The sequence below is a fragment of the Talpa europaea genome, assembly GCF_964194135.1.
Source record: "Talpa europaea genome assembly, chromosome: 7".
NCBI lineage: Eukaryota > Metazoa > Chordata > Mammalia > Eulipotyphla > Talpidae > Talpa > Talpa europaea.
In genome coordinates, this window is record NC_140074.1 from 622,880 (window position 1) to 646,701 (window position 23,822).

General features: G+C 65.8%; 1 protein-coding gene across 1 annotated transcript; it reads right to left on the reverse strand.

The window, feature by feature from the left end:
* Nucleotides 1-8: 8 nt before the first annotated feature.
* On the reverse strand, nucleotides 9-22,201 carry SEC16A (SEC16 homolog A, endoplasmic reticulum export factor; the record flags this gene model as incomplete). The annotated part of the gene is made up of 30 exons (XM_084236278.1): nucleotides 9-83; nucleotides 2,500-2,577; nucleotides 3,189-3,248; nucleotides 3,660-3,716; nucleotides 4,176-4,270; nucleotides 4,377-4,514; nucleotides 4,638-4,749; nucleotides 4,817-4,873; nucleotides 4,972-5,055; nucleotides 5,752-5,886; nucleotides 6,640-6,716; nucleotides 7,123-7,332; nucleotides 7,753-7,945; nucleotides 8,110-8,223; nucleotides 8,885-9,025; nucleotides 9,974-10,079; nucleotides 10,230-10,341; nucleotides 10,462-10,579; nucleotides 10,662-10,743; nucleotides 11,051-11,148; nucleotides 12,170-12,415; nucleotides 12,837-12,975; nucleotides 13,071-13,132; nucleotides 13,618-13,760; nucleotides 14,488-14,662; nucleotides 14,737-14,935; nucleotides 15,331-15,457; nucleotides 16,293-16,381; nucleotides 18,008-18,144; nucleotides 18,728-22,201. 30 exons carry the CDS (start codon nucleotides 22,199-22,201, stop codon nucleotides 9-11), a joined length of 6,933 nt encoding a protein of 2,310 aa, XP_084092404.1.
* Nucleotides 22,202-23,822: the final 1,621 nt, after the last annotated feature.

Sequence of the window (23,822 nt, forward strand, 5' to 3'; positions counted from 1 at the left end):
GGCGCGCGTCAGGGGCGCGGGGGCTGGTCGGGCCGGCGCGGCCGGCGCATGGCGGAGCCCGAGGCCGGGCGCGCCGCGGCCACCTGGAAGGACAGCGGCCTCAGCGTCCGGCGATGCCCGGGCGCGCGGCCCCGAGGCGGCCCCGGCGGGCGCGGCGCGGGGAGCCGGGGTCCGGGGCGCCCCGCGGGGGAGGCGGCCTCTGGGCGCCGCGCGCGACCCCGGCCCCAGGCAACGACCGTCGCGGGGCCCCCCCGCCCCAGGGCCCCCCCCGCCCGCCCGCCGGCCCGCCCGCCCGCCGGGGTCCCCCGCCCGGCCCGCGGGCCCCACCTCGCGGCGCCCGCGTCTCCCGCCCGGCGCGGCCTCTGCGCGGTTCCCGGGCAACCGGCGCGCGGGGCGCCTCGGCCCGGCCCGGCCCGGCCCGCAGCGGCCCCTGGCGGCCGGAGGACCCCGCGCGGCCCCGGGGAGCGGCGCCCCCCCCCCCCCCCCCCCCGCGCGCCGGGGCCCCCCGGGCCGGCAGACCCGCCCCTCCCCCTCCGATGCCGCAGGCCCGGCTGGCTGAGCGCGCAAAATATTTTATTTAACAATTTGCCGTGTAACAATTTGCATTTAGGAAAAATAGCAGCTCCCGCCTGAGGAAGCTCTTGAATCACGAGGGCCGCGGCCCCGCGCGGGCCAGGGCGCCGGTCAGCGGGTCAGTCGCGGGCGGGAAACACGGCTCCTTCCAGCGGCGCCGGGCCAGGGGGCCGGGGGGCCGGGGGGCCAGGCCGGCCGCAGGACCTGCGCCCACCCCGCCGCTCCCGGCAGAGCCCGCAGGAGGCGCGTCCTGCTGATCCTTAAGGGTGGCACGTCCATCTCTCCTTCAAGTCGCTTAGATTTCACAAGTTTTAAGAACAGTCGAGAAAGCCTTAAAGCTCGGAGGCGCGTCCCCCCCAGTCTGACGTGGCTGGCGGGCAGGGCACGAGCCACCGAGGTGGTCGTGGGCAGGAAGGCCAGGCCCCAGGACGCGCCGCCCCTTCAAGAGCCCTGGCCAGCCGGCTGCTGGCCACCGGCCCCAAGAGCTCCGCACTCTCCCGGCTGCCACCAGTGAGGCCTGCAGGCGGGTGGCCGGCTGCTGAGTCTGGACAGTCACATTCCGACCCAAGTTGCCCGGAACCGCGCCCGCCCCCCTGCCCGGGGGCCGACCCAGCGGCCTGAAATGCCCTGTGGGCCTGGTCAAGCCACAGATGCTCGAGAAGCTGCAGGCATCTTTGCTAAAGGAAGGGCCGCTCTCCAAGCCCCAGGGGGCCACTGCCGAGCAAGGCTGCACTTGGTGGGCGCCACAGCCCCTGCCCGGGCTGGGATGGGGGCGCAGGGCCCCCTCTGCGGCAGAGTGGCCAAGGCTACCCTCCTCCAGTGCCTCGGCCCACAGCAGCGGCACCCCAGGGCGTGGTTCTGAGAGGCCCAAGCTCCTGAGAAACGTTTCTCCCTGTGCCAAGATGCGTCCAGCTTCGCCTCACAGTGGGAGCACGCTGTGCCCAGCGGCCATTCCTCTGGGCAGGGGTCTGAGCTGAGTCCTGTCCCCCAGCATCCTGGGGCTGTGCAGTTCAAGCTGATGACACGTCAGAAAGGGGTGGAAAGGAGGGAATTGCACAGTGGCCGCCTTGAGTCACCGCTGTGTCCACCTGGGGCGGCGGGGTCCTGGCCTGACCCGGTGGTGGAGAGCGAGAATCCGGGGTCCTAGGGCGCGCGCAGGGGCCGTCCTAGCTCAGTGCCGGGTACTTCCTCTGGCTGGCCCTCCCCGTCCTTGCACTCCCTGAGGCCTGAAACAGAGAGGCGCTGGCTCCCACGGGCCCGTCCCCCGGCCGGCTCCCCCAGGAAGGTCAGCAGACCTGTGTGACCAGCACATCGGGACGTGCACAGCAGGCAGGTGAGCGCCTTTGCTTTGTTTCGACAAGCCCCAGTGGACTGAGCACGCTGGGCTCTGACCCTGGCCTTCTCTCCCAAGGCGCCTGCGGGTCAGCGAGGGCGGCGGGGTCACCAAGCCTGCTAGCAGAGGGACACGGGCGCCAGAGAAGGCAGGGAGTGGACAGGGCGTGCTCCCGCCCCTCAGTGGCCCCGACTGACACGGGAGAAGGCGTCAAGCGGGAACGCAGGGCTAGGGAGAGAAGGTGGCCGCCCGCAAGCCACAGCGCAGCGCAGGGGAGCTGGCGGGGACTCGAGATGTGGGAGGGATGGTATGGCCGCAGGTCTGGCCCGGAGTCTTGGCAGGCGGTGACGACAGGGTCTGCACTGTGAACAAGCCCTCCCCTCTGATCTCATCCCCCATGGGCATCCCCAGGCTGGCCGCCCGGTCCCCCACTACAGGCCGGACACGGGGGCAGACGGGAAAGGACCCCTCCTGGCCTGCAGGGAGGGTGTGGCGAGCCACAGCAGTGAGCAGGCCCCGCAGGGCGCCCAGGGCAGCAGCCCAGCAGGGAGGAGGGCGCAGGTAGGTGGGGAAGGCGGGGGCCGGGCACTTACTGCTGAAAACTGGGCGGGGTTGTAGAAGGGCACTGCTCCCCCGGGGGGGCTGCCTGCGGAAGGGGAGCCACCGGGAGCCTAGAACCACAGAGAAGGAAGTTAGAAGGCCCCACCCGCAGTGGGCTCCAGGGCAGGCGCACGCGCTGCTTCCGGGCCGGAGTGAGCACGCTCCCGACGGTCCCGGGACCAGGATTCAGTGGCCTGAAGGTTCCTAGAAAACGTGGAACTGCAAGCGCCAGGCAGAGCACATGCTTCAGAGACGACGTGCGGACATGCAGCGAACGCCACGGTGGTGGGACTCGTGCCCACTCCCGCCTGAGGTCAGCCATGAGCTCCGTGTGCTTGGCACCTGCCTGAGAGGCCCTCTAGGCCGCAGAGTCCACGGCAGCAAGGGGGCGCCTCCGCCCCTGCCCAGACCCCAGCCAGCCTCCTGTTCAGTAGCCCTGGGCCGGGGATCCGACTGGCTGCCCACGTAGGGGCTCCAGGGGAGGGCGCGCTGGCAGCAGCACCGCTCCCTGCCGCGCTCTGGGGTCAGCGCGGGCATCGCCCTGGCTGGGGAGCGCCCCTAGCAGTGCAGCTAGAGAAAGGCGCCTGAGTCACGGGTCGGTGGGTCAGCAGCGGGCAGCAGGCCGCGCTCCGCAGGGAGGCAAGCGCCCGCGCCAGGCCCAGCGTGCCGCCAGCCGCAGTACCTGAGCGAGATGCTGGCTGACTTCACGCGACAACGAGCTCATTGAACTACAGCGCGAAAGCTACGAGACAGCAAGAACACACAGGACAGACGGACGGTCAGCATGCGCGCCGCTACCCAAGCCGCCAGCCTGCCCACTGCACTCCTGAGGCCACTGTGTCCACCTGACTCGGGGGGAGGAGCCCGAAGGATCCAAACCCTACTTGCGTGGACGGTGTTAACGTGAGCCGGGGAGGCCCACCCAGACCTCGCGCGCGCCCGCCCACCGTGAACGCCCAAGGACCCCAGGATTCCTGGCCGAGCTGAGGGAGGACTCGGCCGCAACTCCAGCTCAAGCCCCCTGCAGTGTGAGCTTCCAACTGTGCAGAACAAGCGGGCCACGCGTCCGCCCTGGAGCGCACCGCGCACGGAAACCACTGCTCCCAGCTCACAGGCACCTGTCCAAGGACCAGTGCCAGGCCCCGCGCCTCACCTCTCCTCCCGAGTTGCCGTCCAGAGAGCCAGGGAGCACTGCTGTAGGGCCTGGGACCTGCCGAGAAGGGGAGGAGGAGGTGCAGACCAGCCTCCATGCCAGGCCTGCCCGAGGAGTCCTGGCAGGAAGGCCTGTGGGTGTTCCAGCCCCCACACCCACAGGCGCTGGCAGGGGGCACACGGGGCCTGGGGCCTGTGCTACTGCCTGGGTCTCAGAGCAGAAACTGAGGCTCACGGGGGCTTCGGGGCTTCCCCAAACTCTGATGGGCTAACCAGTGGGGACCCAGGGCAGAAACCAGGTCCCCCAGCTTGGAGCCCCCTGGGACGGTGCCCCTTCACGTGGACGCTTCACGCTCGCAGACCATGCGCCTGTAGGATACGAGGCCGCCACGAGCACCACGCAGGGCTCGCGACTGAAGACAGGAGGGAGAGACTCCGCACAGAAGGCCCCCGTGCCCACGGGCCGGCTTGCAGGCACCTTCTGCCACGCCCTCCCCGTCGCGCTGCGTTGGCTCACCTTGGGCTCTGGGGTCAGCTCTGGGGGGGCTGGGCCCCTGGCCAGCGCCTGCCCTTCCCCAGCAGCTCCGTCTGCAGGTGGTGCGCGCTCCGCATCTGTGGAGGGACAGGGCAGACAGAGGCCGCTGTGGGGGCTGTCCCTGCCCGGGGGGCCCAGGGGACCCCACAGCCCGGGCGCGGGAGGTGGGCACGCGCGGCCTACCTGGCTGTGGCCCCAGCAGGTGAGCTGGGATGGGCAGCGGGGCTAGTGGGGCAAAGAAGTCCGCGGGAGCAAGAGCTGGCTCAGTGCGCCGGGTGCCCCCTGGGTTCAGGACGTCCACATAGCGCGCCCTGGTTCCAGCTAGGAGAGGGGGAGCCTTCAGGTCCGCTGCCCCCGCAGCCCCGGGTGTTTGCCAACGCGGCCCCTTCCAGGTGGGATGCAGGAACCTGCCGATGCGCTCCTGCCTCCGGGGCGGCCCAGTACCTGCTTTTCTGGAGAACATGTTCACAGAGGCCCGGGGGGGCCCTCCCGGGCCGGCGGGTGCAGCCTGTGTGGCCTTGGGAAGCGAGGTCGGCGGAGGCGGAGGCGCGCTCTTCTGTGGAGGACACGCGGCTCAGAGGGGCCCCCCGCCCCCCCCACCCTCTCGGGGCCCCGCCAGCTACCTCCTCGTCCGGCTCGTTGACGTCCACCCACCGGTTCTTCTTCTCGTCCCAGACGATCTGCCCAGATCGGAGAACGGAGTCTCAGGGCGGGGGCCGCGCCGCCATCGCACCCCCCGCGGCCCAGGGCGTCCTCAGGCCCCGCGAGCGACACTCACCGACTTGTTCTTGTCATCGGGCAGGTAAGCCTCCGTCCTCCTCTTCCCGGACAGCCAGCGGGAGAAGAACCAGGGCTCACTGCTCTGGAACGGAGACCGGCAGAGCCTCCTGAGGGCCGCTCGGGAGCCACCCACAGCAGGACGGGGCCTGGGGCCAGAGGCAGGCGCGTCTGACAGGAAAGGGTGCAGGGGCACGGGGAGCGCTGGGCTTGGTTTTAAGAACTGCGTTCTTGGCAAAAGACGCCCCCAGACTGGGAGAGGAAGCTGGCGCTGCGCCCCCGCAGAGGCGCTGTGCCCACATGGAGCTCCCACCAGCACCCGGCGCCCCGGCTGAAACGGAGCCCCAAGCCGGCACCACCCGGAGGACGGAGGGTGCCAGCCACGCAGCCCGCCACGCCCAGCCACGCATCCAAGCAGCGAAGGGCTGAAAAGAGGGCGGCCGGCCCCGGCCTTGGAGGCCACCAGTGCCGGGTAGGCGGCCCCACCTACGGCCACGGCCTGCGGTCCTGACCGGGCACACACACAGAAGGCTCTGCCACCGGACACTCCAGGGCCGCACGCAGGAGCGTCCCCATGACCAAGCCCAGGCGCGCATCACGGAGGAGAGCGGCCTCCTGCACAGGAAGCTCCAGGGCAGCCAGAGTCAGTCAGCATGTGGGCAGGTCCGGGTGGGGCCGGGGCGCCCTCGCCACGCAAGCTCACCGTGCACACACGTGGAGGGGAACTTGGGGCCGTGGGATGTGTGAGTGAGCCCTGTCCCTCTGCAGCTGGGAGACTTACCTTCTTAGGCTCCTTGGTCTCCTTTTTGGCCGCCGATGACCCGGCTCTCTTCAAGTCGGGAGCAGGTGTTGGGGGTTGCGGGGGCGGCTCCCACGCCATGGGGGCCTCAGAGTCCGGCAACACCCCAGAGGGGCCCTGTCCCAAGGCAACATGGGAGGCAGCTCACCTAGGGCTCCTTGTACAATGCCAGGAGAGGGGGGCCGCCCCCCAGAGGCCCTGGAGCCGCCAGGGAAGCCAGCCCACAGCAGTGTCAGGGGAGCCGGGCCCCTCGCATGCCCGCCTGACCGCAGGAAGGGTCAATGGACAGCATCACCAAGGGCAGCTTGGGTTCTGAGGGTCATGGGAATTACCAGGCTGGAGTATGCGCCAAGGTCAGAGGCGGATAGTGGGCGTTTAAAGGTAAAACTGCTTTAATAGAACATCTAACCCTGGGTCAGTGAAACTCCCACTTCTGCTTTCCCAGGAACAGCAGCACATTTTAAGTGGAATGCACAGCTCGAGTTTAACAGACGGACACCGCGCTGCCAGCTCCTCCAGAGCTGAGCGCCTCCAGAGAAGGTTCTGGCCTGCAGAGCAGTGCCGGGTCCTCCCTCTCAGCAGGGTCAGAGCCGAGAGGAGCCATCGACACGAAACTTGTCTCACAACACGCATCTCCGAAACCAGCGAGCGCTGCAGGTTCTGGAGGGCGGGAGCGGGCTCTGTCCAGTCGCCTCCCCCACGGGCCTCATTACAAGCCCCCTCACGGACTTTCACAAGAGCCCTCTCTGAGAAGCCCTCTGAATGGCTACCCCAGGCGTTGCCTCTACTTACGACCAAGGACGAGGACCCCGGGTACCCACTTGGAGAGGTTTAGGGAAAACACAGCTCTAAGTAAAAGGGGGGCAGTACCAGGTCAGCAAGACTTTGGCCGCAGTCCCCGTCCCGGAGCTCTGGCAGCGGGCTCCCGCCGGGCGCCTCTAGAGGCCCTGCCCCTGTGGGAGAGGAGACGCGCGTGAGCCCAGCCAGGGCCGCTCCCCTAGGCCGTGGGCTCCCCCAGGGCTCCCAAAGCATGGACACAGGTCCCCCGAGCGGGCTCGACACTGGGCTGTGTGCAGGCAGGTGGAGACAGGGTCAGGGCTGCACACCTCCCGGACCAGGCCTTGGACAGGTTTTTCACCCTTCCCACCTTGACGGAAAGTCACCTCGGCGAGAAGACGACGACTGACACAACTAATGCGCTCAGCCGGGACGTCTTTAAAGCTTTTGGTCCGCGCCCAGGTAAGTCACCCAACTGGTATCTTATTTCAAGTTCAAGCAACCGAAGTCTCTTCTACCCATCGCCTCGCCCAGCACTGACCCAGCGCAGCTCTGCTCTCGGGCAGCCTCTCACACACCCACCTGGCTCCTGGGTCCTGAGGTCCTGGAGAGGTGGGGCAACAGGCAGCAGGCCGGGCCCAGGGTACAGGGCTGCAAGGTCAGGCCCAGAGGGCTCTGAAAAGCCGAGTGCAGGCCCTGGCTCAATAGGACCCGGGGGTGGCAGCACGGGGAACATTGGCACCCTGGCGGGGATGGCTGGCTGGCCGTCAGGGAGCACCTGTGGGGCTGCAGGGAGACAGCAGAGTGAAAGGGTAGGGTCACCAAGACGGACATGCCAGGTGGCATCTCCTCAGCAGTCACCTGCCTGGCTTTCTCGGGGCAGCAGAGCCAGTCACCAAAGCAAGCACCGCAGATGCCAAGGCACGCCACACCGCAGGGCGGGCAGACCTGTGGAGTGGGGCCTGGGCTCTGACACACCGCACCGCCCTAGGAGTGCTGAGCAGCGCCCCTGAGAGCTCTGGGTCCTCCCCCCATCCCCCACACGGGGCGGACGGGCACCTGCCCACCCAGACAGGCGTTCACAGCTGCGACTGGCGCAATGCTGGCCGAGGGAGCGAGTGGGCCAGTGCAGAGGGAAGGACAGGGTGCCCCAGTCTCCTGGCAAGACAAGAAGGTGCTGCCACCCCGTCACCGAGTGGGTCTCACCTGAAGGTAGCAGCCGCACACCTGGGGCGAGACACTCGACACCCTGCACGGGAGGGGCCAGCAGCGGGTTGTCCACGCCCAGGCTGGTGGGCTGAGCCAGGGCAGGGCCATCACACTGCCCCAGCTCAGAGCTTGGGGTGCTGGGGCACTGCTGGGGGAAGGCCACGTCCTGGCTCCACAGCACTGCGCCCTCCTGCAGGAGAAAAACCCCACACTCCCAGCTTCAGACAGCAAAGGCGTCAGTATGGAGCAGGTGCCTGCCCTGCGTGGGGATGCTGACTGCCCTGCTCTTGGAGGGGCCCCGCGGCGGGGAGCATGTGGGAAGGCCTGGCCCAGTAGGGACGGAGGGGTGCCCACCTGGACCTGCTTGTCCACATGCCGCAGCCGCACCAACCAGGCGGGCTCCAAGAAGGACTCCTCCTCCGGCTTCTCCTTCAGCTGAGGATCGAAGAGACGTAACTGGGACGCAACCTGCAAACACGCAGTGGCAGAGGCCTTCACGCCAGGGAACAGCAGGGTACCCCTGACCTGCCTATGCCTGGCACAGAGGGGGCAGTGCCAGGTGGCAGGAATGCCTGGTCAGCAGCCCTGGCCCCAGCCCCATACCCAGCACTCGACGAGTACAGGCGGCAGGGCTGCGGGATCGTGGGGAGGCCCCGGTGCCCGGTCTACGCCGGCCAGCAGCACCCGGCCACTCGGGCTGCGCGCGCCGTCTCCCACCACCCGACCCGGGCCACATCACAGTCAGAACCCTGTGGGGCTGTGGGCGGGCCTCAGGGACAGCGGTGAGAATACAGGCAGGCTGAGGGGCGGGGCAAGGACAAGTCGGTGGCTGCGCTCTGCACGAGCCCACACGCCCTGGGGGAGACGCCCACGTCACATCGGCCCATCCCGTGGTCTCCATTTCGGCAGGAAACCGAGGCTGCGCGCCCCTGCGGTCAGGCCCTGGGGCAGCAGCTCGTGCCAGGCTGGGCTGCCCCTGGGCAGGCTTCTCAGGAGTCGGGGTTGCCCTGGGGTTGCAGCCTCAGGCCAGCCTCAGCATAGGCGCGGGCTGTCCAAAGAGCTCCCAGGGTGAGCGCAAAGCCTGCACGGCTCACCCCAGGCTCACCAGCATGGGGAGGGGCGGCGGTACCTGAACCAGCTGGCTGATGAGCACCGGGGAGTGGATGTGGGGCTGGGCCAGGATGCTCTCGGCGATGACCTCGCAGTAGTGGAAGGCTTGCGTGGCGAGCCCCATCTCGGCCAGGCGGCAAGAGTAGATGAACTTGAATACCTGTGGTGGCCAGCGAGCGGGTCAGGCAGGGCTCTCCCAACTCCCAGCGTTGCCACCACCCCCTCAAGCGGAGCTTCTGCGGGCACTGTGGCTCATGCCTGTCCCTCCACACCTGCCCCCATCCTGAGTTTTTCAGAGCTGAGCAAAACTTCTGAGCAGCTCACCTTCCTTGGCCGACACCTGCAACAGGACCACTAGGCCCATGACTGCAGGCTCCAGGCTCAGCGACCACACTGCCCCCAGCCTCCCATCCCCCTGTACACGCGGGGACCTGCAGGGGTGCCCTGAGTAGGCACTGTCAGTGGGGTTCCCTCAGTGCGCTGGCAGAGCGCACCGCCATGTCATGGGTCACAGGGCGCTGGGGGCTGCCATGTGGACGCAGCCCTCAGACTGGATGGGCAGCAGCCTGCACGCCTGTCCCGCTCACTCCACGGCACCAAAACAGCTGACATGCAAGTGCTTGAAACCAGACACTCCAAGTTTTCAGATTTAAAACATTTAGAATCGGGAGCCTCCCTGGTGGCACAAGAGGTTTAGTGTGAGCACCAAGAAGCCATCCGCAGCCTCTGCTGCACGAGCTCCATCCCCCGCCAGGGAGCTGACCCCCAGGGCACAGCAGACTCTCCTGTCTCCCCGCTGCTCCCCTCAGCAGTGGATTTCGTCAGTCTGCCTGTTCTGCTCCCCACTCTGTCTCTGATGAGTCCTCTCACCCCTCCTCACTTCTGGCCTGCACCCCAGTTCTTGTGTGCATAAATAAAATACATGTTAAAAAACAAAAAACGTTAAGAACCCAAATGCACAATCTCCAATTCAAGCTTCAGCTCCCAAGCATCAGAGATCAAATGAGCCCCCGAGACTCCAGACACCTTCCTGTTTTCACATGTGGGGTCAGAGCCCCAAGCTTCCGCAGGCGCTGGGGGCCCGTCCAGGCAGCACGGGCAGCCTCACCTGGAAGTTGGGTAGGGGGCAGGTCTGGGCCCCAAGGGACTGTGCGTACTCGTAGGCTTCTGTCCTCTGAATGGCTTCATTGGTCGCAAACTTCAGGAAGGGCAAACTGTCGAGAAAGCGTCTCTGTGACGTGACGTGGGTCAGGCCACACAAAAGCAGCCAGGCTGCCAGGAGGCGCGCCCAGCCGGTGAGCGCAGGGGGGCGTGCGTCACCCTCCTGCAGGAAGCGCCACCGCCAGGTCCGCTAGACTCCTCACCTGTGATTTGAGCCAATTAAGACGAGTTTTGTGGTTTTCTTTGTATAAACCCCAAATCCAACCTGGGCCATGAGGTAGCAAAAGTGAGCAGCTTCCAGGAGCCCTCTCGAAGCTGAGGAGGCAAACACAGGCAAGTCCTGGTCACAGGGACCAGAGCACGACAGAGACGCCGCGAGCCAGGGCACCCCAGCAGCTCATGCTCCGCGCCCGGCTTGTGCCTGTGCGGGCCTACCTAGGGTGTCCCCCATCGTGGCCATGGTCCTGGATTCCACGTCCACGTTGTTGCTCAGGTTGGACAAAACCATAGCGAGATGCGGCCTCCAGTCCCCCCACTTCTCGTCGCCACAGCACTGCGCCAGGGAGAGCAGGACCAAGTGAGCCCTCAGCCCCGCGGCCTCCACCCCTAGGCCCCCCACCCCGCAGCCCGCTGACCGTGGAGGCGGCTGGCATCCGGCCCGACATCAGCTGGTACACGGTCTGTAGCGGGTCGTTGATTGGAAGGCTGTTGGCGAACCTAGGCGGACACAAGGAGGAAAAGCTTTGCCTCTGGTTTAAAAGACAAACAAAAAGGAAAACAAAACAAGTCCGTCTGATCTCAGCCCCTTTAACAAACTCAACGCAAGACCTTGGCAAGGCGCACAGGCGCTCTTGAGGTGAGCAGAGCGGAGCCTGAGGGCCCGGAGGTGGCAGCCAACATGGTGCAGTGACAGGGCATCTGTTGGGCCTCAGCAGCACGAGCCCGGGAGGAAGCCGCAGAGCCAACAGCCGCCTGCGTTCCCGACCAGCCACAGGGGTGCTTGTGGCCGAGGACGGCAGCGCACCTGGTCATGACTCTGGCGTGGGTCCGGCTATCCATCTTGCTTGCAAGTAACAAAGCGTGACCCCACAAAGCGTTCTTCATCGCAGACTCTAACGCGTCCTGCAAAGCGAGTTCACAGTTACGGAAGGCAAAGGCCCAGAGGCCGAGTCAGCAGAAGCGACGGCGCCACCCAGGCAGGGAGGGAAGCTCAGGTCAGGAAAAGCAAGCGCGGGTCCCCAGCACACCCACTCGGTGTTCAGGGCTGAGGGACACCAGACACGCTGCTCCCGGGGGTCATGCGGCGCCCACTGTCATCACCCCTGCAGCACCCAAAGTGAGCTCCAGTCAAAGCCAGGGGCAGACGGAGGATCCACCACCATGGTCTGTCCCCCCCGGACGTGGACTGGCCAGCTCCAAGCGGCCAAGAGGCCTCCATGAGTACCTTCTCAACACAGGGCGAGCCTAATCAACACAGCCTCCCCTTTATCCAAAATAAACTGGGTCTGGGCCTCCCTGGTGGCACCGGGGCTAAAGACGGCGCTATCAAGCTATCACCAGCCAGCAGCACGTGTTCGATCCCCAGCCGGCCGGGGAGCTGACCCACATGGCGCAGCAGACCTCTCCTGTCTCCCCGCTGCGCCCCTCAGCAGTGTGTTTCAGTAGATCCGACTGTTCTGCTCCCCACTCTGTCTCTGGGGAATCCTCTCCCTCCTGTGCCTCTGGCCTACACCCCAGTTCTTGTAGCATAAATAAATCAATCTTTAAAAATAAAAAAACAAAATAAAGTGGAACTGACTCAGAACTTCTGATGAGGAGGCAAATGTGTCGCAACCATGGCAGATGCACGCTAAGCGCAGAGGCGTGCCCCAGCAACCCCGCGTGTTACGGTGCTGCTTTACCCCACAGGCCGTACGAGGACCAAGAGCCATGGCCTATCTGAACCCCTGCTGCAGCCCCGGGGTGCTCAGAGCCCCCAGCCTGCCATGCTGTTCGAGCACGGGCTCCAGGCGGCCACTCCAGACGCGTGCGATCGTCACACGACCCAGAACCGAACCTGCGTCTCCAACGCGGGCGCCATCTAGCAGAAGACGGCCGCCGCCCTGAGGGAGGCTCGGGCGCCCTGCCGCGAGGGGGAATCTACCTTCTTGCGGCCATACAGCAGCAGCTCCCGGAACCGCTCGGTCTCCTTCTCGTCGCTGCTGGCGGGGGCCGCCTGACTGCCGGTGAGGAAGGACAGCTGGGCCTCCCCGGACTCCTCCTCCTCCACCTGCTCCACCGCCTCGTTCGTGAAGTCAATCAGGTTGGCCTCATCGGGCGATTTCCCGGGAAGCCACACTGTCCGGTGGTCCCGTAACAGCAGCTCAGCGATGTCTGTTCCCACCACGGTCTGTGAGGGTCGGGGGCACGGGAGGGGGTACAAAGGCTCGAGTACGTGTGGACAGGCCCACAGGGCAGCAAGACACCCACAACTGGGAGAGGAGGACCCCAAAGAATCTCCTTGGCTGGGCGGCCTGCACTCAGCAGCCCGGGCCCTGAGCCACACTCCCTCCACTCCCCGCTGCAGAGGCGGCCGGGACTCTTCACAGGGAGCCCCAGGAGCGCTGCTACCCACACACTAGCTGCGGACGGGCCGCCCGGCCCTCCCGGACAGAGGACCCCACGACCGCGGGCAAATGAGACAGGCCGCTCCAGCAGACAGCGGCCATGGCCCGCGGCCGCCAGCTCACACCCTCACGCCGTGAGGCCTGGGGCGAGTGACCTCCCCTCTCTGGGCCTTGCGTCCCCACTGGGGAGACACAGACACTTACCCCGTTCTGTCTGCATAAGAGAACAATAAAATTCCAAAGAAGACTTGCAGACTCTTTGTCAATTAAATTGTCGTTCTGCAAACATTTTGTAGCTTTATTCTGGGCAAAATTAATAACATCCACTTTATGGGTGTCATCTCTGTAAAAAGAACACGCACTCGGTGAGGGGCGCAGCGGCGTCCGCAGCCCAGCCCGGCTTCCAGCAGGTGTGGGGAGAGTGTCCCCGGCACGTACCGGCCCAGGGGCCCCGGGAACGCGAGCATCTCCTCCTGCTCCGGCGTGTGCTGCAGCAGCGTCTGGGGAGAGACAGGGTGCTCAGCTGGCAGAGGCGCTCACTTGGGAATGCAGGCAGGTGTGTCTCCCGCAGACACTGCCAGACTTGACTTTGCAGGTGAGATCCACTTCTCCCCCCAAGCCAAGCCCCCTACCTGGGACAGGTGGGGGCAGCTCCCACTGGCCCCATGGGTCTGCACTGCCCACCCCTCCCCACCCGGGCACAAGATCCCCTCTGTCCAGTAGCCAGACCACCAGTAGTGATGGTGATCAGGCTCCTCCCCTCAAAACCAGAAATGCAAATGCGGGAAAGGCACATACGGTGGATTCACCCTGACACCTAAGCAGCCCATAAAACCGGCTTCAGGGAGGAGAGCGAAGACCCAACAAAATCGACAAGCTACAGATGAGGCCCACAGGAGCCCATGCTCCAGGCTGTGTCTCCAGAGGGCGCCGCGCGAGTCACAGGCATGGGGTGAGCCACCCAGGCTGGCGCGGGAGCTGGTACCTCCATGCTGTGGACCTCCACCAGTGCCGGCTGTCCTTCTGAGGGCAGGTTGGGGATCACCTTGATGAGCTGACCTCCGGGCCCAAATCTGGCGCAGAGGTGAGGCACCGAGAATTTCTCAGGAGAAGTTGGTCTCGAGGGCACTGAGGCGAAATCAAGCAGAAGAGAACCTGTGAGCTGGCCCTCCGGGGTTCACACTGCCGCGAAGGCTGGGCCCTCCAGGGCGGAAAGTAGAGGGCGGGAGTGCCAGGAGCTGACATTCCCTGAAGCCAGCCATGGCCGAACACCTGCCGACAGTGGCGCCTGTGCGAGCCGGCTGGGGGCTGAGCTGCCCAGATGACCATTCTCTGCTAACGCCAAGAAGCCCCAAGCGCCCCTGCAAGGTGGGGGCTGCCCGGGGGCCGCACTCGCCTGCACATGCCTCCACCCACCAACCTCAGACCCAGGGTCACAGAGCAGGACACCTGGCACCAGGCAGACCTCCAGCCAAAAGGGTGCTTTTGGGGACCCTGCTGTTTATGCTGCAGAGCTTTGCACAAGTTTGGCACATCTGATCAAACATGTCCCCGGGGAGTTAAGGCCTGGCCTGAGTTTCCAGGGAAATGGGGCATTTGTCCCCAAGACCACTGCCCTGTGTGGTCAGCATGGGGACAGCAGGAGGCCCGCCCTACAACTTGGCAGTGAGCCTGTTCTCAGCGCCACAGGGGACGGATGGATGGGGGGGCAGGCTCTAGGCCCAGAGCCTAACCAGCTGCAGCCAGAGGAAGGGCATAGCCCCTCGTGATGCGTGCGGTCCGCCAGGACAGATGTGGGGAGCAGAGGATGCGGCTGGCCACCCCCGTCCTCCCCGCGGCCACCTCCGAGGCGCACCTTGCTCCATGGCAGGCCAGTTGGCGTCGGCGCCGTAGCCGTACTCCGGGAAGCCCTGGGCACTGCCGAAGTTGCCCCTGTATGCGCCGTAGGGGTAATCGCCGTGGAAGGAGCCTGGCGGAGCCGGGGCCTCGTAGGCGCTGGCCGACACGTGGTGGCTCCTGTAAACCTGGCTCTTAGGGACACACAGCGACCAGGAGTGAGCGGCGTGCAGCGACTCGGGTCCGCCCCGCCACGGGTGGCGCCTACCTGCTGGGAGTGCGAGCTGAAGCTGCTGCGGCGGCTGTGCAGGCTGGCCGCGCTGTGCAGGCTCTGCGCCGAGTGCTCGCTGTGCACGCTGCGCCTGTCCGCCTCCTCGCCATAGGGGTCCCTGCGCGGCTCGGGGTCATCGTCGAAGCTCCCGGCGAAGCGAGGGTCATACCGCCAGTGGTCGTCGCCCTTTTCAGGCCTGGGGCAAGGAGGCGCATGGGAGGGCCTCCGGGGTGAGGCCCCTCCGCACGCTCCCGTCAGTGTCCCGGCTCTCCCTCTCCTCTAAACTGGAAGGCCACGCTCCCTCCTCCTCAGACCCCAGCCAGGGCCCACCGGAGCCAAGCCCGTGGTCCAAGCCCGCCCCTCCACCTTACCGTGGAGAAACAGGCCGCAAGCTCTCCCCAGGCGCAGGCGGGCCGCTCCCGGACACAGAGAAGAGCCTGGCCCGGCGCCGTGCGGGCCGCGCCCCCACCATGGGGGAAACGCTGGCGGCAGGCTCAGCCTCCCCTCTCGAAGGCCCCGCGGCACCCGCGGCCCACCAGAACCACACTGACTGCCGGGCAGGGTAAGCTCCAAGGTGGGGGCGCCACCCACCTGTCGCCGTGGGCGTAGCTCTCCCTCCTGTAGAGGTCGTACTCGGCGTCGCACCAGTACCGCTGGTCGTAGGCGCGGGGGTCTCTGAGTCTGGCGCCGTAGTGGTACCGGTCCCAGCGACCCAGATCTGGAAGCGGGACAGCAGGGGGTGGCAGGACAGGCAGAGGACCACGGCCCTCCGTCCCGTGCTGCAGGGAGGATGCCGGCCCAAGCCAGGGACACGGCAGGGCTCCCTCGCCACAGGCCAGGGTGCCCCTGGGTGCTAAGCCGTGAGACGCGGGAGGCCCAGCGGGCTGGCCTGTAGGTGACCTTAATGCCTGGCGGCCGTGCTGTTCCTGCTCCGTGCCCGCAACCAGAAGAAACCAACCGAGCACGCCCTGGCTGACCGGTGCCCGCTCCTGACTCTAACCGTCCGCGTCAACGCTGCGGGTCGTGTCTGTCTCCTCTCTCCAGGGCGGTCCGGAAAGTTTTTAGAAATACTCTCAAAATGGAAAGGCCGTTTTAGAAAGGCACGATGATGACATAAATGAACTGAATGGACCGTCTTGGGCCAGCGTGTGCAAGGATTTGAAAATCGCGCAGACGTAACAGAGAATAGGCCTGTGAGCAGCGGCAGGCCGGCAGGGACAACCGAGGGGCCGCAGCCTCGGGGAACATGGACACACCAGTGACCAGCAGGACACCTGGGGGACCGGCTGCCGAGAGGGCGCGGCTGGCGCGCCACCACAGAGGACGGCCTCACTTCACAAACGTCCCTCGGTGGACACCGGTGGGCGGCCCTAGAGCTGGAGCGCGGGGCCTGGGCACAGGGGAGGAAGCCACCGGGTGACAGGCGCCCGCACTGCTTCGTGAAGACTGGCCGCGTGATCATTGCCCGACACCCTTATCTTCAACTACTTCAGACCTCAGACAGAAACAGAGACACCGACCAAGAGGAGGCGCCCCCGCCACCCCGCACGCACCTCCGTAGTCATACTGGCCGGGGTAGTAGTGGCTGTAGTAGTCGCTCCAGGTGCTCTGGGAGGCGTAGTAGCCCTCAGGGTGCTCGCGCCTGCAGGACACACGGGCCGTCAGCGCCTGCCTGCACCCAGCCCACCCCGAGCAACGGGTCCTGGCGGAGCTGCACGGGCCGTGGAAAACCCGTGTGAGATCCAGAGAGGAACAGAGAGGAGACCAGAGACGAGACTAGGAACACCCCCTGCCTGGTGGCGCGGGCACCGCTCTTCAGCAACCATGCAGAGGCTGCACGGCCTGGGCCTGGCCCTTTGTGCCCAGCGCAGGGCGCTATGAAAGTCCAGGCTGACGTCAGGCTCCCGCTTCTGGGGCAGCCCACCCAGCAGGCACACAGCAGAGGCGTCAAAACCCAGCCCTGTCGCCCCAAGGCCCGCACGGACCACGGCGGTGGTGAGGGGAGGGTGGGTCAGGCCCTGGGAGCCCAGGCGGCACCACCTGTGACCACGGCTGGGCTCCCTCTTGCCCCAGAAGCGGCACGAGCAGCCTGAGGACCCGCCTCAGACCTCTGGGAGGGGTGTCATGGCACGTGTCCCCAACAGCTAGCTTGGACGATGCTCGGCTTTGAAAACGTGACTCTGCTCGTGCTCTGGCAGGGGTGTCTCACCTGAGCCCGGGACCTGGCTCACAGAGCTCCTGGAGTGAGGCGGGGCGCTGAGTGCAAGGAGCACGCCCCCGTCCCAGCACTCACACCCGCTGGCCTTCGAGGCCTCAGAGGGGAGTCGCCAAGACTGCATGAACCCTCGGGGGCGCCAGAAACACCACGTGACTCAGCGCAAAGCTGCCATGCCCCTCCCTGACTGCCCAGAGATGGTCCCCAAGGGAAAGGTCTGCGCGGGGATGGGAGCAGGGAGCAGGCTGCGCCGCCGCCGGCGTGAGCCTGCGCGTATGCTCCCGAAGGAGGCCACTCCCAGGCTGCCAGACGAAGACCGGTGTGGACACATCAGACCCGAGGCCAGAGGGGTGACGAGTCTCTCCAGTGTAACCTGACCCGGCGCTGGCCAGGGGCCCCGGGCCCTGCTCACTCGCCGGCCTTGACACGCGCCGCGCTCACCCGCCGACAGAGGGAGAACTGGACGGATGGGCGAGCAGGGCCCTCCTCCCTTTCCCTTGCCACTGGGGGTTCTGAAACACCTGCTCTGCTCCCACCCAATCAAATGCTCCCTCTCAGGCGCCGTTACGAAACACACCTGAGCGGGCGGGCCTGAGCTGCTTAAACTCTTACTCGGCTGCAGGCCTGATGCCAGGGCGCGGCCAAAGCCCGCTCTGGACCGGCTCCTGAGGCGTGCGTGGTGAGTGCAGGCGGGCACAGCGGGACAGAGGTATCTGGGGCCGTCAGGCACAGAAGGCAGCGCTGGGTGGCTCTGCGTCCTTACCCAAGCCTGGCCTGCCTGAGCACAGGTAAAAGGCTGCCAGTGTCAGGTGCTGGACACGCGGTCAGCAAACTGCCAGAGGCATGTGCGTGGGTCTCCCTCAGCGATGGGACACAGGCCTGATCCGGGAGGAGCCTGGCCCGGCCCGGTGCTCAGTTCCCTTGGAAAAACCAGCCCGCAAACAGCGCACATGGCCACAACACGCCCACCGCCCAGTCCCGGCTCTTTCAGCCCCACTCTCCCCCAACCGCAAGGGGCACCCCGCTCAGTGACGCGAGGGACACAGGGCCCACCTGGCAGGCGGCTGGTCCGAGCAGTGGCTGGCGCGGGAGCTGGGCCGCTCCGGCTCAGGGTGGCGGTAGAGCTGGGCGTAGGCGGACGCCGCGCTGTCATAGGGCCTGTATCGAGGCTCGCACAGGCCATAGGCGTCCTGCTGGAAGAAGGGTCCGTGCACTGTCAGCCCCACGCAGAGCCCACGCATCAGGTCCTGCACCGCCCCGGCTGCCAGCACTCCGGGAGGGCGCAGGTGGCCCCGCCGCTGTTCCCGGCGCCTGAGAAGCCGGAGCTTCACCTTGGCAGTGCACGTGGTGGCGTCCCAAACCTCACTTGTGTCCCTTCTGGGACATTCTTATCCTGAAGGGAGGAGGTAAAAGGCCGGCTTCCTGCTGCTTCTCAAGTTGGCTTTTGCAGCCGTGTCTGCCCAGGCAGGACCTGGCCCTGCAGAACCCACGGGTGTGGCAAGAAGGGCTTTTCCTTCACATGAGCTGGGGGCGCCACGCAAGGAGAAACCACGCAGGTGGTATGTACCACCCAAGGCATGGCCACGTGGGGTGAGCTCCCAGGAGCTGGCCGTGCTGTGGGAGCAGCCGGATGGCATTCTGAAGGGCCTGCTGCCGGATGGCATTCTGAAGGCCCCGAGACCACGGGGCATCTGGGTCAACCAGCGGGATCCACCAGGCAGCACAGAGCAGGAAAGGCCCTGGACAGCATCCACATGCCCCAGCGCAACCCACCTGGTAATAGAGGGTCCCCACGCCAGGGTCTGGCGGGTACGGCGTGGGGTACGGGGGCTGGTAGCCATCATACAGCGGCCTGTAGTAGTAGTAGTCGGGAGGCAGCGGCTGTGGCCAGGGCTGGTCCGACCGCGCGGCTGCCTGGCTGGAGCTGGTGGACACCACCGACGCGCTGGAGGATCGCGGTGGCCGAGGCGGCAGCTGCTGGCCCGAGTCGGCCGGGGCCCGACTCGCTGGTGGCTGGGCTGAGCTGAGGGACTGTGCCGGCGCAGGCGGGCTTCCTGCACTCGAAGATTCTGGGAATGTGGCCTGGGGCCCCTGCTGGGTGCCCTCTAGGCCCTGCTGGTCCTGAGCGTCTTTAGTCACCTGTTGGTAGAAAGGGTCTGGGTTATGGCCTCTGGGCCCAGAGTGCCTAGGCTGGCTGGCCACGGCGTGCTGACAAGAAGCTGGGCCGTCAGGATGGGATGGGCTACACATTCTGACGGGGCTCTCCGGACTCCTACGCGCTGTGACGTCTGGGCCTCCTGAAGCCTCCTCCCGGGTACCGGAGGGGTCGGCCTGCGGCGCGCCAGGCGCCGAGGTGTTGCTGGCGGGCGGGGCTACCACCACGCCTGTGCTCCCAGCAGGCCTGTGAACCAGCTCGGGAAGAATGTTCTCTGCCTTGGGAAGCTTTTGGCTTTCTGGAGGCAAGTTCCTTGGAGCTGGATGAGATGGCGGCTGAACCAGCAAACCGGCAGGTTGACTAGAAACCATTTCACAAGTACCAGAGACTTGGGGAAAGTTACTCTGGGCAGAATTGGACAGAGGCAAGCAGAGGAGAGAGCCAGACGGAATCCCAGACAGAGGCGCGCCTTCTCCAGAGTCACCCCCGCCGGCCCGGCTGCCCAGGGCGGCCTTCTCCCCCGCCACAGCCTCTTTCCAGGGCCGACTCTTCTCAGAGGGGCTCGACGAGGACACAGAGAAAGGAACAGGTCGAGCCAGGCTGCAGCTCTGATCGGGCTGGGCGCGCAGAGACTCCACGGGTGGGGAGGCTAAGACACCGGCATGGCCGGAACTTGCCTGCGGTGGGAGGGGCTCCTCCTCTCCCAGTTTGGGGGGGTTCTCCAGATTCTCAGAAGCACCGATGGCCTCCCCGCTCTGCAGTGGGGTCACGGAAGCTGGCGGGCAGGGCGGCTGAGTGGGGGCGCCCCCGTCTGGAGGCTGCGTCACTCCAGAGGGCTGGGCCCTGGCAGGCACGCGAAGCGCAGGAGCAGCAGGGGCAAGGAGCACGTTGCCCCCGAAGTCCGGCAGCTCGCTCTGGGCCCACAGCGTCGTCGCGGGGCTCTCGCACTTCACGGGCCCCTGCGCCCTGGCCGAGGGTTTTTTCTCAGGGGCTGGAAGCAGGGTGTCCAGGGGCAGGCCCCCAGTGCGCAGGGGCCCAGGGCCAGCCTCTGCGGGAGTGGGCCGAGGGCACGGTGTGGGTGGGAGGAGGGTCTCCATGTTGTCCGGGGGCTGCTCCAGATTGCCGGGGGAGGAGTCGGGGAGAGCAGCGTCCGCTCTGTGCTGCCTCTGGTGGGCATGGGCGCCCCTCACCTCCCCCACCACGTTGGCGCGGTCTGCCTCGACGGGTTTCACCCCAACTAAGTGGGATTTCACTGGCTCAAAAGAACTATTTGCACTTGTCTGAAACACCCCTGTGGGTTTTGGGGGGCTTGGGGTTGAGGGCTGAGAAAGGGTGCCCCGGCGGTTCTGGCTCATAGCGGTCTCCTCCGCCTCGCCTCCGAGAGGAGAGGAATCGATCTGCTGGAAGAACCCCCCCAAGGCCTCCTCCTCAGGCCTCCCGACTTCCTGCTGAATGAAGGTGCCCCCCAGGTCCTGGGGTCTGGCCATGCCAGGAAGGCTCCCGCGGCTCCTGCCGTAGCTGGATGAGCCGCTCTCAGACCGCGGGGGGCCAGGCCCTGGGTCCGGGGCCTCTAGGTTGGGGCCCCTGCCTGCTGCGAGGCCCCCTGCACCGAGCCGGGGGGCAGCTGGCCCGTATCTGAGCTGATCGCTGGGGGAAAGGTCCAAACCGAGGGGCTCACTTGGCAGGACTTCCTGGTTCTGCACAAATTCCAGGTTCTCCATGTTCTCAAACTGCGCAGGGCTGGCCCCGGGAGGCCCGGCCCCCGCCCGCGGGTCCACGGCAGCGCCTGCACTGGCCTGCTGCTCTCGCGGGGTGCCCGCTGCCCACGGGAGGAAAGGCTGCACTTGCCTTCCCTGTGGCGCGGCCTCGCTGCCGGAGCCCCTGGGAGGGGCGTGAGCTGGGGGGTGGCCGGGCCCAGTGCTGGGGGAGAAGGCGTCCGGGTCAGGCGGCCCCGCTGAGCCTGCTCTTCCAGATGAGAGGTTCTCCTCATTTTCTGTCTCTCCGCCTTGGAAAAACATGGAGAGGGCTCCTGAGTCTGCCTCTGGCGGGGCCCGGGCGGCCCCTAGCCCAAGGGGGGCGTGCAGATGGCTTTCGGGGCCGCTCCCCTGGGTGGGGGGATGGCCAGGAAGAGGGGCCAGGAACTGCTCTTTATTCGCTCCTGGGTTAGGCCTCGCCTCCTGCGCTGCCCAGCTGGTCCCAGCTCTGGGCTTCTGCCTGAAGGCGAGCTCGGGCTCCAAGCCAGGGGCGGGTTGGTCCCCCCGGTGCAGGTAGACGGCCTCGGCTCCGCCCTCGGCTCCGCCCTCAGCGGCCAAGGGTCCTGGCAACGACACCATCGGGTTGTGGCGCTCGTGGCTGGGACCCTGGCGAGGGAGGGCCGGGGCAGGGAAGTGGGGAATGCCAGAGGCCCGGGGCGCCGTGTTCGGGACCGATCCCTCGGGGCAGGGCCAGTAATGCTGACCTGAGGGCGGGGGCCCGCCCTGCACTGGCCCCCACTGCCCTGGCCCTTGCTGGAGAGGTTGTGGAAAGAAAGTGGAGCCCGCGGGTGCCATGGTACCGTCGTGCGGGGCTGGCCGGCTCAGGGGTCCGTCGGGCCCAGGCACGCCCCCGGGGGGATGGCCCCCCAGAGGACCACCAGCCCCCGCTCCCGGAATGTACTGAGGAAGATGTGGCAGAGCCTGAACTTCAGCTTCCGAGCCGGGCGCAACCTCGGTGCTCTGGTTCATCTCGGGCCCAGGGGCCAAGCAGCTGTGGAAGGGGCCGGCCCCTGGCCCGGGCTGCGTCTGGGCACGCTCCCCGGCGCTGGCCTGCGTCATGGGTGGGCCCGGGCGCTGAAGAAGTGGCGATGGGGCCGGGCCTGTCAAAATCGGGGGGCTGCTTTTGGACGGCCCTCCAGGCGAGGGGTTCTGGAGCGCCTGCCTGCTAAACGCAAAGGGGTCCGTGACGGGTGGCAGCGGGCAGGCGAGGGACGCCACCGGGGCGCTGCTGGGCGCCTGTCTCCTGTAGGGGCTGTTAGACCAGAACAAGCTCTGAGGCTTCCCGGCGGGAGGGGGCCCCACCAAGCCTGAGGGGACTGCCTGGGGCGGCGGCTGCATGACTGGTGGCTCGCACAACCAGGTGTTTCTTACGGCAACAAGCAGGATGGAGGTTTTCCTTGACTTGAACTGAAAAGAAACAGAAAAAAGTTAGTGTAAGATCCATAGGTTCAAGGTCCCGGTTGTAATCAGAAAATCTAGAAAAGATCAAATGTGATCTCTCGTCAAGTAAATCCTGAGAGGTGCACTGCCCCCACCCCAACTTCCCACCCCACCCCACAAGACAAGCAGCGTTCCTGCTCCGGGAGGGCGGGCAGTGCAGGAAATGACAGCAACTAGCAAGTGGGCTCTGCCTTGAGCGAGCAGAGCGACTTCCAGCAGACAGTGCCCTGCGCTGGCCTTCAGGCTCCCCACCCAGCTGAGCTCCCGCACGCCTGCCGCAGGCAGGGCCAGGGTGGGACCGAACCACCAGCCTGACGGTCTGGCAGTGCAGAGTTCCCTGCGAGTCTCCTGTAAATTAACATCAAGTCCAGAAAGAGCCAACCGTTCTGTTAAGACAGAAAAGCCACACATTAAACTCTTCATACACCTCAATTTTAAATCTCAAAAGGCAGGCAGGTTTCACATCTGCTCCTCCACTTCCTCTACGCGCACAGGGAGGACAGAGCAACGCAGGCTGCGGAACAACACATGGGGTCTCTCCGTCTAACCTGCCTTTGCCCCACGTGTAAAATGCCTCTGGTTCACACCTTAACCTGCTGCACTCCGCTGCCAGAGCCTAACTATGCCTGGAAGAAAATCCAAGTAAATCAACAACTTTTTAAACACCGACCAATAGGGCCTCCCTGGTGGCACAGGATTAAATCTCAGTGCTATCAAGCTATCGCCAGTTCCTCGGCCAGGGAGTGACCCACATGGCACGGCAGACCTCTCCTGTCTCCCGCTGCTCCCCTCAGCAGTATTTCAGTAGCCTGTTCTGCTCCCCACTCTGTCTCTGGAGGGGATCTTCTCCTCGCCCCCTGCACTCTGGCCTGTACCCCAGCTCTTGTACGCATAAATAAATATTTTAAAGAAATAACCAATTAAAAAAAATGACCAATAAGTTGACTAAAAAGCCAACTGACCTTTCAGAAAAAACAGAAGGGGCCCTGCTTTTTTAATAAGACGCAGCAAGTAAATCCTTAAGGCGAAAACCCAAGCGCTGTCTGTCCACCAAGTCCCCTCTCGTCTTCCAGCCTCCTCCCAAGCACACCTTCACAGGGCGCACTGGCCACCCAAGGGGGCAGGACTCAGAGCAGGGCAAGCACAGCCTCGTCCTTATCTTTGTGAAACGGGCACCAGAACTCTGCGAGAAAGAGGGGCTTCTGCTGGCAAAGGTCCAGCAGGGGACCCTCCAAGCACTCTGAGAGGCTCTGGGAAGAAATGAGAGCGCACAGGCCGAGAGGACGCATTCTGGGGGGACGGAGGGCAGGCATACCGCTTCCTTCGGCAGCTCAGCTTCCCCTCCATGAAACGAGAGATCACCACGGAGATTGCTGAGGCCCCCGTCCAGGTATCATCTTACAGACTTCCTACCCACAACAGTCCTGAGACCGGCTAACCCGCGCTGCCGGGGAGCAGGGAAACTGTATCAGAACAGACATTTCACAGGTTGACACCTGAACGTTTTTCTTGTACAAAC